Raw genomic sequence first — 13,503 nt, 5'->3', positions numbered from 1 at the left:
AGAAATATTGGAATATTTTCAGTCTATCTGGTGCTCCCTGGTAAGCTGTCAAGAACTGTATATGGAGAGACCTTCACTCTCAAAGAGAAAAAGCCTGTGGTGCTCCAAGTCCTGTGAATTGTAGCTGAAAAAGCACTGAGAAATAGCTGGTTAGAAGGCAGCTGGTTGTTTCAAAACAGGCATGTTTTTAGGATAAACTTCCTTTTTTTGTCTTTGTTTGCTCGCTGGTAGGATGAAGCTGACTTTTAGGAAGTTACACCAACACTTCCCCACCCCTCCAATTTACCTGTAATGATTTATCACTGGACTCCATCAAGATAATAGCGTGGAAATTTTGTCACTACACTTTCCTTTGCTATTTTTTAATGTATTTATTTAAGTGCCTTAAAAGGTGCCTTCTTTGCACTTATAATCAGTGCAACGAATTGTCTCAGCACTATATACTTATACGTTAAGTGCAGAGGTGTGTTTTATCTGTTTAAGAATAGTCTTTAAAAAATTCCAGTTCCTTTCATATTAAAGACTTGTAAACCACAAGTATTCGTGAGCATGTGTGTGTGAAGCCTGGGTAAAAGCTTATAAATGAAACCCATTTCAAGAATTGCTGTAATCAGCAATATACGAGAGCTAGGAAATTTTTTAGGTAAGATCTCATCTTAAATACTCCTCCAGAGACTCCCAAGACTTGCTGAATATGATTCTGCTTTGTTTTCGTCCAAAGCCAGCAATCTCTGCTGGTCCCTCAAGCTGTCACTTAAAAGTAGCAGAGCCTGAGTCAGCCACAGCTTTGAGGCAGATGTACCTAGGCCTTGAATTTTCGTGAGCTCCCCAAAAAGCTTTTAAATTCAAGCCCAGCTGTACTGGAATAGAAATTAGAACCTTAATGCTTTAAAAAGAAAATGCTCAAAGCAACTTGGAAAGCCAGAAGGTGAAGGATAAGAAATGCACACAGCTCTCCCATTGGCCAGTGTGACCTTCCAGTCAGGATGGTGACTGCTGAGGCTTCTCCAGCTCTCGGGAAGCACCAGTCACATGGCCAAGTCTGGCTGTCCCTTCTCTGCTTCTCAGGGCCATTCATCCCTGGGATGCTGTGTGAACTGAAGTCCTTGGCTTTGCGCAGTGTCCCTCTTCTGCCTACTCAGGCCTTGATGTCCCCACAACCTTCTCTCTGGGGCCATTGAAGGAGACCACAACTCCACTTCCCTCCTTTGGGACTCATCCAAGTCAGTGACATGTTTTGGAGACATCATGGATAACTGGGACATGCCAGTACAGCTTATACCATGTAATAGGGAGCTTCACTCCAATGAGAAAAATATCTGTAAAGTTTAGTTCAGGGCTGCAGTGTGAGAAAGGAGGCAGTGGGGAGCTGGGGAGTTGGCAAGAGAGGGTGATGAGAACAAGAAGGTCCAGAGCTCTTCTCTTCTCCCCAAGTTAAGGCATAAAGACTTTTAAATGCAGTAAGAAGAAATTAATTTTGTACTTCTGGCATACCTGGAAGGGCTCAAAGCCCTTAATATTTGAGGTTCTGACATGTGTGCTATTCCTGCTTTTCCTATGGTAATGTGTGTTAAACATCTTTCTTGGTAGGTGTTTAAGATAGATTTCACATCTACCTTTAAATTTTTAAATAAACCTGACTGGATTCTTACAGGGGTGTAACTTCAGCTCACTTTGAATCAAAGTAAAGTTTTTAAGACCTTGTTTTATTTTTCCTTGTGCTTTTATAGAAACACACTAAACTGCACTCAAGTGAAGAAGCTTGGCAAACCCACAGTGCTGTGACAGACATCATCAACTTCACTATGTTTAGTGATTACATAGCAGTAATCAGTCTCTAAATGAAGTGTATCTTTTCTTTCTCTTTTTTAAATACAAGCTTGGAACATTTGGAGCTATAACTTTGTATAGCAGTTCATTACCATCACAGAGAAAGCATGGTCCTGCCTGCAGGCCCATAGCAGTGCTATGGAGAAGGCTTTACAGATGTGTTCCTCTAGTGAAATCTCAACTCAGGAAACAGACTGCTAATCTCTCATCTGCTGGAGCCTGTAGCATGCTGAAGGATTAGGATGCCTCATGCTGGAGATAAAATGTAGCCATAGCCTCTGTTCTTTATCATCTGAGATACTCTTTAATTGATGCAGTGGGGACCTATCAGTGGAAAGAGACCAAATAAAGTGCAAAATAGAGGATAGAAGGCAATTAAGTTAAAAAAAAAGTGACATGGAGAGTACTTTAAAACAGGATTTAGTGTCAGAAGAAAACAAGCCTGTATGTTTAAATCACTTGGCCACTGGCAGCATGTTACTTATTCTCAAGCATTCAGCAGCTGTAATTGTGCAGCCTCCTCTGAATGTTGCACTGTGTTGATTCTGTGTTCTGAATGGTGTTTCATTGTTGAGGGTGGGGGGCATGGAACTGAACTAATAGTCAAAGCTAAATGTTTAGCTTTATCGAAAGTAATTACAGGGGAACCTGAAGATAGCTGTTTAGTACTTCATATCACAGCAGCGTGTATGTGCTGAGAACCAAGCAGTAGCTTCAGAGTTCTTTGATATAAGAATGTCAGAAATTTAGTGGCATTACTGTGTCTGATAAACAAGGAGAAATGCAAGTGACAGAAATTTCCATATGCCTGAAGGAGTAAGTAAAAATGATGCACAGCAGCTACCAGCCCAGGCATTTTAACAGAATGAAATGGCTCCCAGTGCGAAAGTGAGACTTTGTCATCTGGCTCCACTTCTAAAGAGGCAATAAAGAAGTATTGTTTAATTTCTTTTAGGATATCATGAAAAACCATGATAGATGCCTAGCAGTGTAACACCTGGAGGTCTAGAGCTAATTCTGACCTACTTCTTACTTCAAAATACTCATCTGACGTAATAGGAAGCATTGGACAAATTAACTAGCAAGTTTGGCTGCAGTGGGATGAATTTGATTGATTCCAATGTAGGATTTTAATTGAAGCAAAAGAATTCAAAGAGCAGGCCTTAAACTGATATTTTGCAGAAGAATGTCTTCTATTTGCTCTGTATTAGTGAATGACTGTCAACAGCATGAGAGGAAACGACCTCGAGTTGTGCCAGGGGAGGTTCAGACTGGATATTAGGAAAAGTTTCCTCACCAAGAGAACAAGCTGTCCAGGGAAGTGGTTGAGTCACCATCCTTGGAGGTAGACATGTAGATGTGGTGCTTAGTGACATGGTTTAGTGGTGGACTTGGCAGTGCTAGGTTAATTGTTGGACTTGATCTTAAAGTCTTTTGCAACATAAACTATTCTGTGCATTCATGAGACTGAAGTTTAGAGAGAAGCTGAAGATTCCTATTTTAACTTGGCTTTCAAAGTCATTGTTGATCTTAGTAAGGGAAAGTGGGATTTATGAAGAATTGCTTTATTTGATTTAAATAGAATACAAGTAGAGAAATAGAATAGCATTCACCTAAAGAGAAATTTGACTCTGAAAGTCAGAAAACCTCACTTTTATGAAGCTTTTTGTGAGACTTTTTTATGTTCTGTTTGAAGGCCCTCAACCATACAGCTTTTCTTCAAAATAGGAATGAATGTTGCAGCCTCAGTGAATGAATGTACTACTGAATACAGCATGATAGACCAAAGGCTTAGGGAATAAATCATACTTTGTGCCAGTCTTTGAGTAGTGAAGGGTATGAAAACCAACAAGGAAAGTGTTGTAGATAGGAGCTATGTTGCATGCTTCAATGGTATTACGGTATTTAGGAAAGATACTCAGTGCTGGAGATGACAGCAGTGAGTTAGTTGCTTTTTATTGTGTACAAAGGAAGTAGTAGGTTTTCCACAGATATTGAAAACTTCTTTTAAATGTTTTCTTGCTGCTTTTTCTTGAAAAAGAATGGATATGTTATTATTCTTATCCAGGTATTAAGGGCTCAGGAGCTAAGACTCTTGTATTATTAGATCATTGTTGGCAGGAAAAACAAAACACAGATAAGGCTATCAGGCATTTTCTGTACAATTCAGGCATCTTACATTAGTTATTAAAGTTATCCAAGCAGTGTATTCTTTGCTGCTGACTTTGTCACTAATTAAAAAAGAAAAAAAAAATCATTTAAGATTTTTTTCTACATTTTCTGCTTGGAGAGAGCTGAGTTGTTCTCTTCCATTCACCCAAGGCAACTATCAGCATTTTACTGATCTTCTGCTTTGGTTTCTCTTATCTGTTCATTTCATCCATTTTCTTTGGTAGTCATTATTGTCTGTTGCAGTCAACACTGATGAGAGAAGGGGAGCATACCAAATCTCCTTTGCCATTACATATCATTCATGTCTGTAGTGGACATATCTTTAGTAATGGCAGGGTATTTTAACGTGGACATTGAACAATTTTAGGAATAACCATACTGTATAAAATGTATCTTCTTTCCTTGAAGTCTGAGTACTTCATGGACGTTTGAATTAGTTCTGCTTAAGCATCTAATGTATGCTACTCTTTGCACTGACTAGATAAGAATAAAAGATGGCTCTTTTTATGTCATACATCATCTGTGAACCGTTTAACTAAGTTCTGACTGGAGGAGAAATAGAACTGCTTGATTTCAGAATGAGTTTTTTTACACAATTAAAAATACCAAATGTGTGCAAAAATCAGAGACAAGAAGTACGTATTCAATATCATTTATGCAGTCATTGTTTTGAAAGCTGGTGGCATTGACAGTACTGCTGGCACCGGTCTTCCACAAAGTAATTTTCTGCATTTTTTGTATTCTATTGTTATCCAAAGCACAATTCAAGCTACAGGGGTTATACTTTGATCCATATCCAGCCTTTATCTACATACTTGAAGGTGTTCAGGTTCATAGTTGTGATTCTTGTTGATGTCTGTTTTTACTGAACTCCTACTTACCCTTTGTCTTCATTGATGACTTGAGTAAGACAACAGTGAATGGAATTTTTGACATTTTGCAATTGGTCGAAGACACAGAAAACTGTTGTAAATGACTTCATAGGAAGAAGACCATAAAGTTTGAATTGCCTTGAATTACATTCTTATTTGTATGTTTAGGAAATGTAAAATACAGAAGCTGAGGACAGCCTATATATGTAAGGCTGTAGACAGCTGCTTGAACTCTTTAGGAAAACTGCCGCTTTTATATGTGGTGACTTGCCAAAGAATCAACTATAAAAAGTATGTCCAATTTATAAATTGCAAAATGGCAATGACAGAATGAAAATGTACTTCAAAGAGAGCTGTAGTTATCATACAGAGCCTTGGAAAATTACCTGGTGTTTTTCATTGTTTGTTGATTAGATTTTTAATACATAGGTCAATACTGCCTGGTTAGGCCTGGTGACACACCAAACAGCTGAGATAAAAACATTATGCCCTTTATAAGATCTCGTCAAACTTTCCACCAGTCTGAAAAAAATGTAATGATTAGTGATGTCCAACAGCTAGCTGTCACACGGAGCATGGAATGTATTATTGCAAAAATCCCTTCACGAGTGAGGATGCATTTAGCTTTCTGTAAGTCTAAGTAGGATCCAAGATTCTTCTCTCCAGAACAGGTGCAGTCCCACAATGGTTGTAATACAACATTTGCTCATGGGCATAGCTGAGATACAGAAAACAGCTAATAACTATTTACATCCCATGTAAAGTAGGCAACATATTTAGAGATACAGATTTGCAAACATTTAGTTTACTAATGAAATAAACCTACAAAAGCTGCAGTAGGTAAGAAGGCAGCCCTGCGTGAAACTTTATTGCAGGAGAAAGACATAGGAAACACCATCCAACTAAATGAATAGCTGTAAGCATGTTTACAAGATTAATATGTGGATTTAAATTTCAATCACTATTCAGATTTCCTATTCCATGTCAACAGTATAGCAGGTAACAGCAGGAACTGAGGATATATAGTTTTAGCAACATTTGCATCATAGTGTCAGATATCATCTCCGTTGAGTGTGTTTGTTTCCCATGGTTATGTTTCACAGTAGAGTGAGTAATGTGAAAGGGGAGGCAGCAGTTGTGGAGTTTTACTTGCTATTTATCCAGCAGCCTCCCATCAAAACATGGGGTTTTAGCACAATAAAGTTTGTTCTCTTACTGTCTGTGTTAGGCTGTTTGTCAGTGAGATATGTTAGCTGAACATAACTACCCAGCCTCCTGTGTTTTACAGTGTGTGGTTGAATCATGCCATGACTGACACCAACACACATCAGTGGGAGGATTGTTTATGGAAAAAGTGAAAATAGATTTGACACTTGAGTTTACCAGGAAAGTCATTGCGAGAGCACAGATGCTCATCATTGCCGAATATGCGCAGCCGAGGTCAGGGAAATGTGTCAGGGAAAGCAAAGCAGCCTTGAAGCATTTTTTTTTAACCATCTGGCAGAGGAGAACACACATAAAATACAGTTACAGCTGAGCAGAGTGTGCTCCCTTTCCTCTCCTCTCTTGGGATTGCCTAATCCCCTTTCCTCTTACTAGGCTTTAATGAGACATTGCAGAGTGTGCTCCTCTCCCACCTTCCCTTCTCCTTCAGTGGTTTCCCCAGGGATCTGCAGCCCCTCTTTTCTGGGGGCTGGTGACCGCAATAGCAGCAGCTGGCAGGGCTTCGGCTAGATGTCCCCTTTAGATGTCCTCTTGCTTTCCCTTGCAGTCGTGCTTGCTCCTCTTCCAGGCCAGCAATTTTGCATATCATTCTTCTGCATGAGACAACGTAGCTCTGAAGCAGGCCTGGTCAGCATGAAAGTACTGACACATGGGGAACCTGGATAACCTCTTAAGTTATTTAAAAATACACATATTTATGTGCTGTGGGTGTAGGAAATCTATGACAAAAATTGGAAAAAGAGTATTGCTTGGACTGAATTGGGTGGCGTGGTTAGATAATAAATCTGTGAGAAGAGTAAAAAAGATAAAGGTAGTTGGAAGTGAAAAGGGCTTTCAGATACAGCGGGTTCTTGCATAAAGAGATGAAAACTATAGGAAGACAGAACATGCAGGAAAGGAGCAACTATTGGAGACCTGTGGGAAGAGAGAGGGGGAACACTGTAAGAAGGGAATGCAGAGGAGACTGGAGATTGAAGTCAAGAAAAGCATATCAAAGCAAGAAACCAAACCAGGGATACATTTTTCAGAAACAGAAGGAGTTGGGAAAGGAGAAAGTGGAACCTCCCGCTCCTGGCAAAAAGAATAGGAACTAAGCAGTAACAAAGTTGAAAAGATACATACAGTATCACAGTAGGTGGAAAGAATAGTTTCTATGATGAAATGGAAATGAAATGAGGGGAAGGAAGTTATAAGATAAATTCATGTTGATAGTAAAATAAAATGAAATCCTTTCTCTGCTTTTTCTCTGTGGCTACTAAGGCCTGGAAGAGCTGTGATTACTGCTCTGTCTGAATGATTGTCCTGGGTCTTTCTGTTAGAGAAGATGCTTGAAGGAAGCAGTGCTGTATTTTGGTTGATTTAAACTATCATTTGTCCTTTGTGAAATGTGAAATTAAATGGTAGAGATGTACCATCTTCTGTTGTTTAATATGTGAATAAAAGTTAGTGTGTTTGGGTAATGTTTAAGCTCATGACAAGAGCACAAATAATGGAAATGTTATGTCGGCTACACCCAACAGCTCCCTCATTGAGTGAAACATAGTGTTTCTTCCTGTGTCTTAGCACTATTGAGCACGATTCCTGGAGGAGGATGAGTGTTTCTTCCTTGGCAAGGAGGCTGAGTGTTTTATGTCTGTGTTTTTCTCATTCATTTTAGGGATCTCTTGCTGTCTGTGGCACTTGGCCAAGTACTCTCCCTCCTTATCTGTGGCATTGGTCTCACAAGCAAGTATTTGTCAGAAGATTTCCATGCCAACACACCTGTTTTTCAGAGCTTCCTCAATTATATTCTTCTGTTCTTGGTCTACACAACAACACTAGCTGTCAGACAAGGTAAGTGCATCTCTGAAATTATTTTGTGGAAAACAGCACACAATGTAATTTATACTCATATCCCATTAACATGTGCTACATGTTTACCTGGTAATACATATCTGATTAATTGAAAAAAAAACCCCAACAAATGTTCATCAGCAAAGAATGAATCCGTAGATGATGGGGATAGTGATGCAACCTGAAAGGAAAAAGAAACATCAGTACTTTTGACTTTCTAACTGTTCTTATGGGAATGTTCCTCCTATACCTACCAGTGACACCAGAACCACACACGCAGGGTTCATTTTGGATTTCACTGCATGCCTTGCTGGGAAATACTAATATGCTTTACATCTTGTGTAGGTTAAGGAGATCACAGATGCAAACAAAGAAGAGCTTGTTAGTTGTAGTTTCTGGTTACAGCCATTCAGTAGTTCACCTGTTGTTAGAAAAAAATAGTCAATTTTTAGTTGTTGGGAAGTAGGAGATGAAGGGAGGGAATTTGGGGTGTCATCTCCCTGAGGTGCTATGTGGGCAGAGCAGCTCTACAGCCGCCACTGCTTTGCAACAGGCTTTGTGTAACCAGCCTGACCTCCAAAGTGACAAAAGCATTATAGTACACTTTGAAACTGCTTGACAGTCTATGTATAATACAGGGGGATTGTACCTTTCCCGCCTATCCCTCCCTTCTTTGAGATTTCATGTCTAGATAAGGTGTGGGTGGTGAACATGTTTAAATACGTTTCTTACCCATTCATTTTTAGTAATGGTTTTATTTATTCACCTTCACAGAACGCATGGATTAGAAGCAAAATAAAAGAACAAAAATATTGTGTGCTTTCCTCACTTGGCTCTCCTGACATAAGTAGGGAAGGGCTCTATGGAGGAGAAGAACCACAAAATGTATTAGGCCATGATGTATTTATCAGCTTAGTGAGAGGTTCACACTTTCTTACGGGAACAAACATTTTGGATTGTTCTTTGATGTTACATTTTTTAATGATTTGAGAACCCTAAAGCTTAAGTTCCTCACTCATGGTCCAGTCTGTGATACAATACTGTAAAGTGATCCAAAACAGCAAGGACTTAATTTCCATGCAAACAATGAACAGTCAAAAATATACCACTGTGCTCCAGTACAAAGCACTTAAATGTATTACAACTTAAGTTTCATATACCTTGGTCTCCATTGACATTTTTCGGAAGCAATGAAGTTCAGTCTGTGGAGGAAATGTCAGCTCTTACATAAGGAGAGGTTGTTCAGGCAGTGTTTTGCTGTCTTGGGATTTTAGTTTTGGGGGGGGGGAGGGGGGAACATCACCATATGCTTTGCTCTGCAAGAGGTTTAAAACTTGTATTAGTAGCATCTTTCTGGAGAACTGGATTTAAAAATAATTCTTCTGAGTGTAGGATTGCCTAGATGTTCCCAAGTTCTGTCCCAGAAATGTCCTTCTCAGGATTGATTTTGAAGCTGTGGAAGGCAAGTTCCTGTGACTTTTAAATAGATTTTACTTTTTTGTAACTGCTAGCTTGTGAGAGGATATAAGGGCCAGCATACTGCTGTGCATTACAGGGGTTTATTTAGAATAATGTTTGACATCTGATATAGATTGACATTTCAAAAATGCTATGAAGTGTCCTGTTTTACACATATAAAAATATATATGAAAACTGTACTTTATAAATAATTTTCTGACTGTTTAAAAATACAGTGGTGGACTAAAGAGAGGTTGTCAGAGCTAGTGTCAGAGCTTTCTGTTGTGTCAGTAAGATATATCTAGGAAGCAAATGGGGAAAGTGTTAGGGATACGTGCAAAATACTTTCTGGACAAGTGAGGAAGGTTGGGGAAGGTGTTTGAATGGGCCTGTGGTTGAATACTGACCTTACAAGCAACCACAGCACAATATAAAGCTTGCCAATGAAATACTCTGGAAAAGAAGCTGTCAGAAAAAGAAAGATGGTTTGGTAAGGAAAAAAAAAAGGGGGGGAGAAAAGAAAAATCCAGAGCAAAACCGGCTACTGAAGCGATGAAAGCAGTGATCCAGGCACTCAGCATAACATTGCTGCTGGATTCTATAGCATTACACAGCCAGCTCATTTACTTGGCGTTTAATATTGCCAAGTGATTGAGCCTGACATTGTCTTTTTGCTTGTGTATTTATTCAAATTCATTATCTGTGTTTGTTCCACTAAGGCTTTTCTAGCAGTTCTAGTCATTTGGCATCGCTAGCAGATGGAAATCACATAATAATGCTATTAATTTTATATGGGATAATTCTGTTCTGAGTGCTGAGAGCATCAGAAGCGCTTTTTTTTTTTTTCAAGTGTGGTTCTTGTACCCTGTGTGCAAGATTTAAGATTCTTTAAATTATCCTCTTTCTCCTTTAGAAATCAAACCATCATAAGCTGGCTTGTAGTCAAAAATAGCTGAATCCTTTTGTCTTTTTCTTTGCTTTCTTCTTAATCTCTGGGTTTTTTTTCAGAAATGTACTGGCTTAGGAGGTGTCACTTGAGATAGCAGAAAAAACACCCTTAATTCACTGTAGAACTGAAAACTATAATTTTCTGAGACATAAGGAACTCCCCTTTCTCTAGAGGCTTCTACCAAATTTTGATTTACTGTGGATCTCCTTTGACTTATCTTCCCTTGCTGTTCATCTCACCCCATATAAGCTCCCTGAATGATAACAAAAAGGTAGAATTTGCAGTGGTCTCTGAAAATCACCATTAGCAGATGATTAAAGCTCCTGATTCTTAAGCTCTCCTGACTAAAGCCTTCTGCAGTGAATGCCCAATTTCCAGCACCTAAAATTAGTCCATGGGAACCAGCAGCTTCCACTACATTTTTATATTGTGGATCAAGATGCTTTTACTAAAATAATTTTATCACAGTCCTTTACTGGGTGCAAAGATTAGCACTACCACTATGTAACAAATCTACATGTCATCAGTCAGTGTAGGACATGCACAAGTCCTGCTAGTGCCAGAATCTGTGAGTACTGTTAAGCTTCATTCCCATGTCCTGTAGTTCTAAATGTGGAATCAGTTTGAAGACAGTAAAAGTGCGGAAGTGATAAAGGAGGAAAGATCTGTTCTTGTGAGATTTTCATATAAGCCTTAAAATGTAGGTGCTACTCAGGTAAAGGGCATGAAAAGGAAAAGAATTTGGACAAACTGAGATTTTTCTGGTGCAAAATCCAACCACATTTTCTATCAGTCAGTTGAATTCTAAAGTTTCCGTTAATTTGTGAATTCGGTATCTAGGAAACTTTCTCTTTTGTCCTGGATATTTTTAATGCTAATTTTGATTTCCTTTGTTATATGTAAATTTAAGGTGAACTTACTGTTTACCCAAAGAGGTGAGTGCAGAGGTTCTTTAGTTAGGCATGCGCACACCCAGGCATGCATATAGATGCCAGTAGCCACTTACCTATAAAGACTATCCACTAGAGCTTCCAGGCCAGTGCTCATTAATACACCAGTGCTGACGTCTGAATATAATTCATTAGGGGTTTTTTGTATGAGAACAGTGCTACAAAATTAATGTCACTACTGCAGCATTATAAGGCATTGAACGTCATTATGTTTTATCTGGCTGATATGCCAAAAATTTAATAGCTAATAAGGATCCCCTCAGTTCTTTCTCTTGAGGTAACTTCCTCTCATGCCTGTTGTTTTCACAGCCAAAACCTGTATTTGTCCATGGTAACACCTCTGAGTTGAGAAGAAGATTTTAACACTTATTATCACAGCTCAGTCCCCTCATCAACAGAGGATGCTGGTTAACAAAAGCTTATCAGGACGCTTTCAGTTGCCTGTTATTACTCATTGAGGAAAAGAAAAACCTTGGCTTCCAGGAAGAAAAGCCTCCTATCAGTGAAATGGAGCTATGGGAAGTAGAGCTGGTAGAGATTAGTTTTAACACCTTAAAAAGCATTAAGTGGGAAATTGTCCACAGTGGACCAGAAGGTGTTAATTATTGGTAGTCAACATGGGTGCAAGCATCAACAGCTTGCCACCAAAAATGAATTACGTCTAAAAGACACCTCACATATGCTACGAATGAAAACAACGCATCTACTAGACATCATTAAAGGGAAAAAAATATGAAATTGCTATTTTTTTGTTATTCTGGAAAACCAGAAATGAAGGAGCAGTAGAAATGTCTTTTGAACAGAAGGGAACCATAAATCCTTAAGGGACAGATTCTGTGCAAGCAGGGCTCCACATTGGCAACTGTTCCCTTAATTTTACTGTAACAAGTTACCGAGTATTTTCAGCCCACCATTACTGAGGGCTGGAAATAATTTGCTAGTTCAGAAAAGTTTTTTTGAATCTGTCTGGATGAATTCTGCTTCTAAGCTAAGTGATGAGGTTGTAGCATATGTCAGTGGAAATATGGTTTTCCTTAGAGTAACTGAAATGTCTTCGTTTTGACATGTAATCAAATGTGATCTGTGCCCCTGAGTCAGCCAGAGAATCCTGTAGGACTATTAAGGATTGAAGTCCTTTTACTGGAATATTATTTTTTATGGTTTTTTGTCTAGGATTGTTTTATGACATTGGTATCGCACTCATATATAAATTCCTGATTTATTTGCTATTCAAATACGTATCTTCATTTATATGCATGACCCCCCACTCCAAATATCCTTCCTACTTACTCAAAATCGACTAAGTGAGGCTTCTTGAAGGAAAGTGAAGCATTATATAGGAGTTTTTATATAGGAGTAAATTTATTGAATGATCAGAAGGGTAAATTTTTACTCAGTTTTATTCCACTAGCAATGTTATATTGGCACAAACCAGTACTACACAGTTAACTTAGGTAGACATACCAGAATTTATTCACTATTAACACCTTTTTTTTGTCAAGTGCCCATGAGAATATGCCTAGGAAAGAAAGACAGTACATGATTTAAGGTAATCATGCTGTATTAGATATCATGTACTTTGGGCAATATGTGTTGTACCATTGACATAAAGTGTCTTCTGAAAAGGCATTGATCCCATCAGCATATTCAGTGAGAAGCCTCCAGGAATATGACACTTTCTCTTCACTGAGGATGACAGGGTGTTATTTTGATTAGAAAAGATGCATTTCATCATTGTTTGATTTCCTAAATAGTCTTATGCCTCTGCTGTACAACAAAGAGCTTGGTTATCCCTTCAGTGGTGTACATAACCTGCATAAGCTGCAGCCAGGCAGCCTTATGGCCTTCTCTGCCTGTGACAGAAGTGGTCCTCAGTCCCTCAAGGTGACCACATGCTGGCCTGCAAATGCATGGCAGATGTTGCAAAGAACAACAGCATTCCACTTGAAGCATGGGGGAAGGCACATCAAGGTGGCCCAGATCCTTTCAAGGGGCCAGGCTAACCCTGGGTTGTAAAAATGCAACAAAGCAGAAGCATAGCTTGGGACCAGTGAAAAATAATGACGTTCAGGTCTTTGGTATTCTCATAACAGCACTGCAGAGTCTCCCTGCTGTGTGGTGCTTTGCAGTCTGCAGTGCACTTTCTCCTAATTGCTCTGGGCTTCTAATTAGAGATGCCAATCTGTGTGGAATATGTTTATTATGAAAATGGTGA

The 13,503-nt window shown here is 39.0% G+C and overlaps 1 protein-coding gene across 1 annotated transcript in view; it reads left to right on the top strand.

Annotated features, from left to right (window-relative positions):
• The window catches only part of SLC35F1 (solute carrier family 35 member F1), a 237,409-nt gene that overhangs the window by 129,974 nt on the left and 93,932 nt on the right, over positions 1 to 13,503 (top strand). The window contains exon 2 of the mRNA XM_057423596.1: positions 7,756 to 7,931. Within this exon, the coding sequence (XP_057279579.1) occupies positions 7,756 to 7,931 (176 nt within the window). The remainder of the gene's footprint in view (positions 1 to 7,755; positions 7,932 to 13,503) is intronic.

Source organism: Pezoporus wallicus, unplaced genomic scaffold (assembly GCF_028554395.1).
Source record: "Pezoporus wallicus isolate ANWC-B61680 ecotype Strahan unplaced genomic scaffold, APGP_CSIRO_Pwel_v1 contig_8806, whole genome shotgun sequence".
NCBI lineage: Eukaryota > Metazoa > Chordata > Aves > Psittaciformes > Psittacidae > Pezoporus > Pezoporus wallicus.
This window is presented reverse-complemented; position numbering and strand designations above follow the sequence as displayed.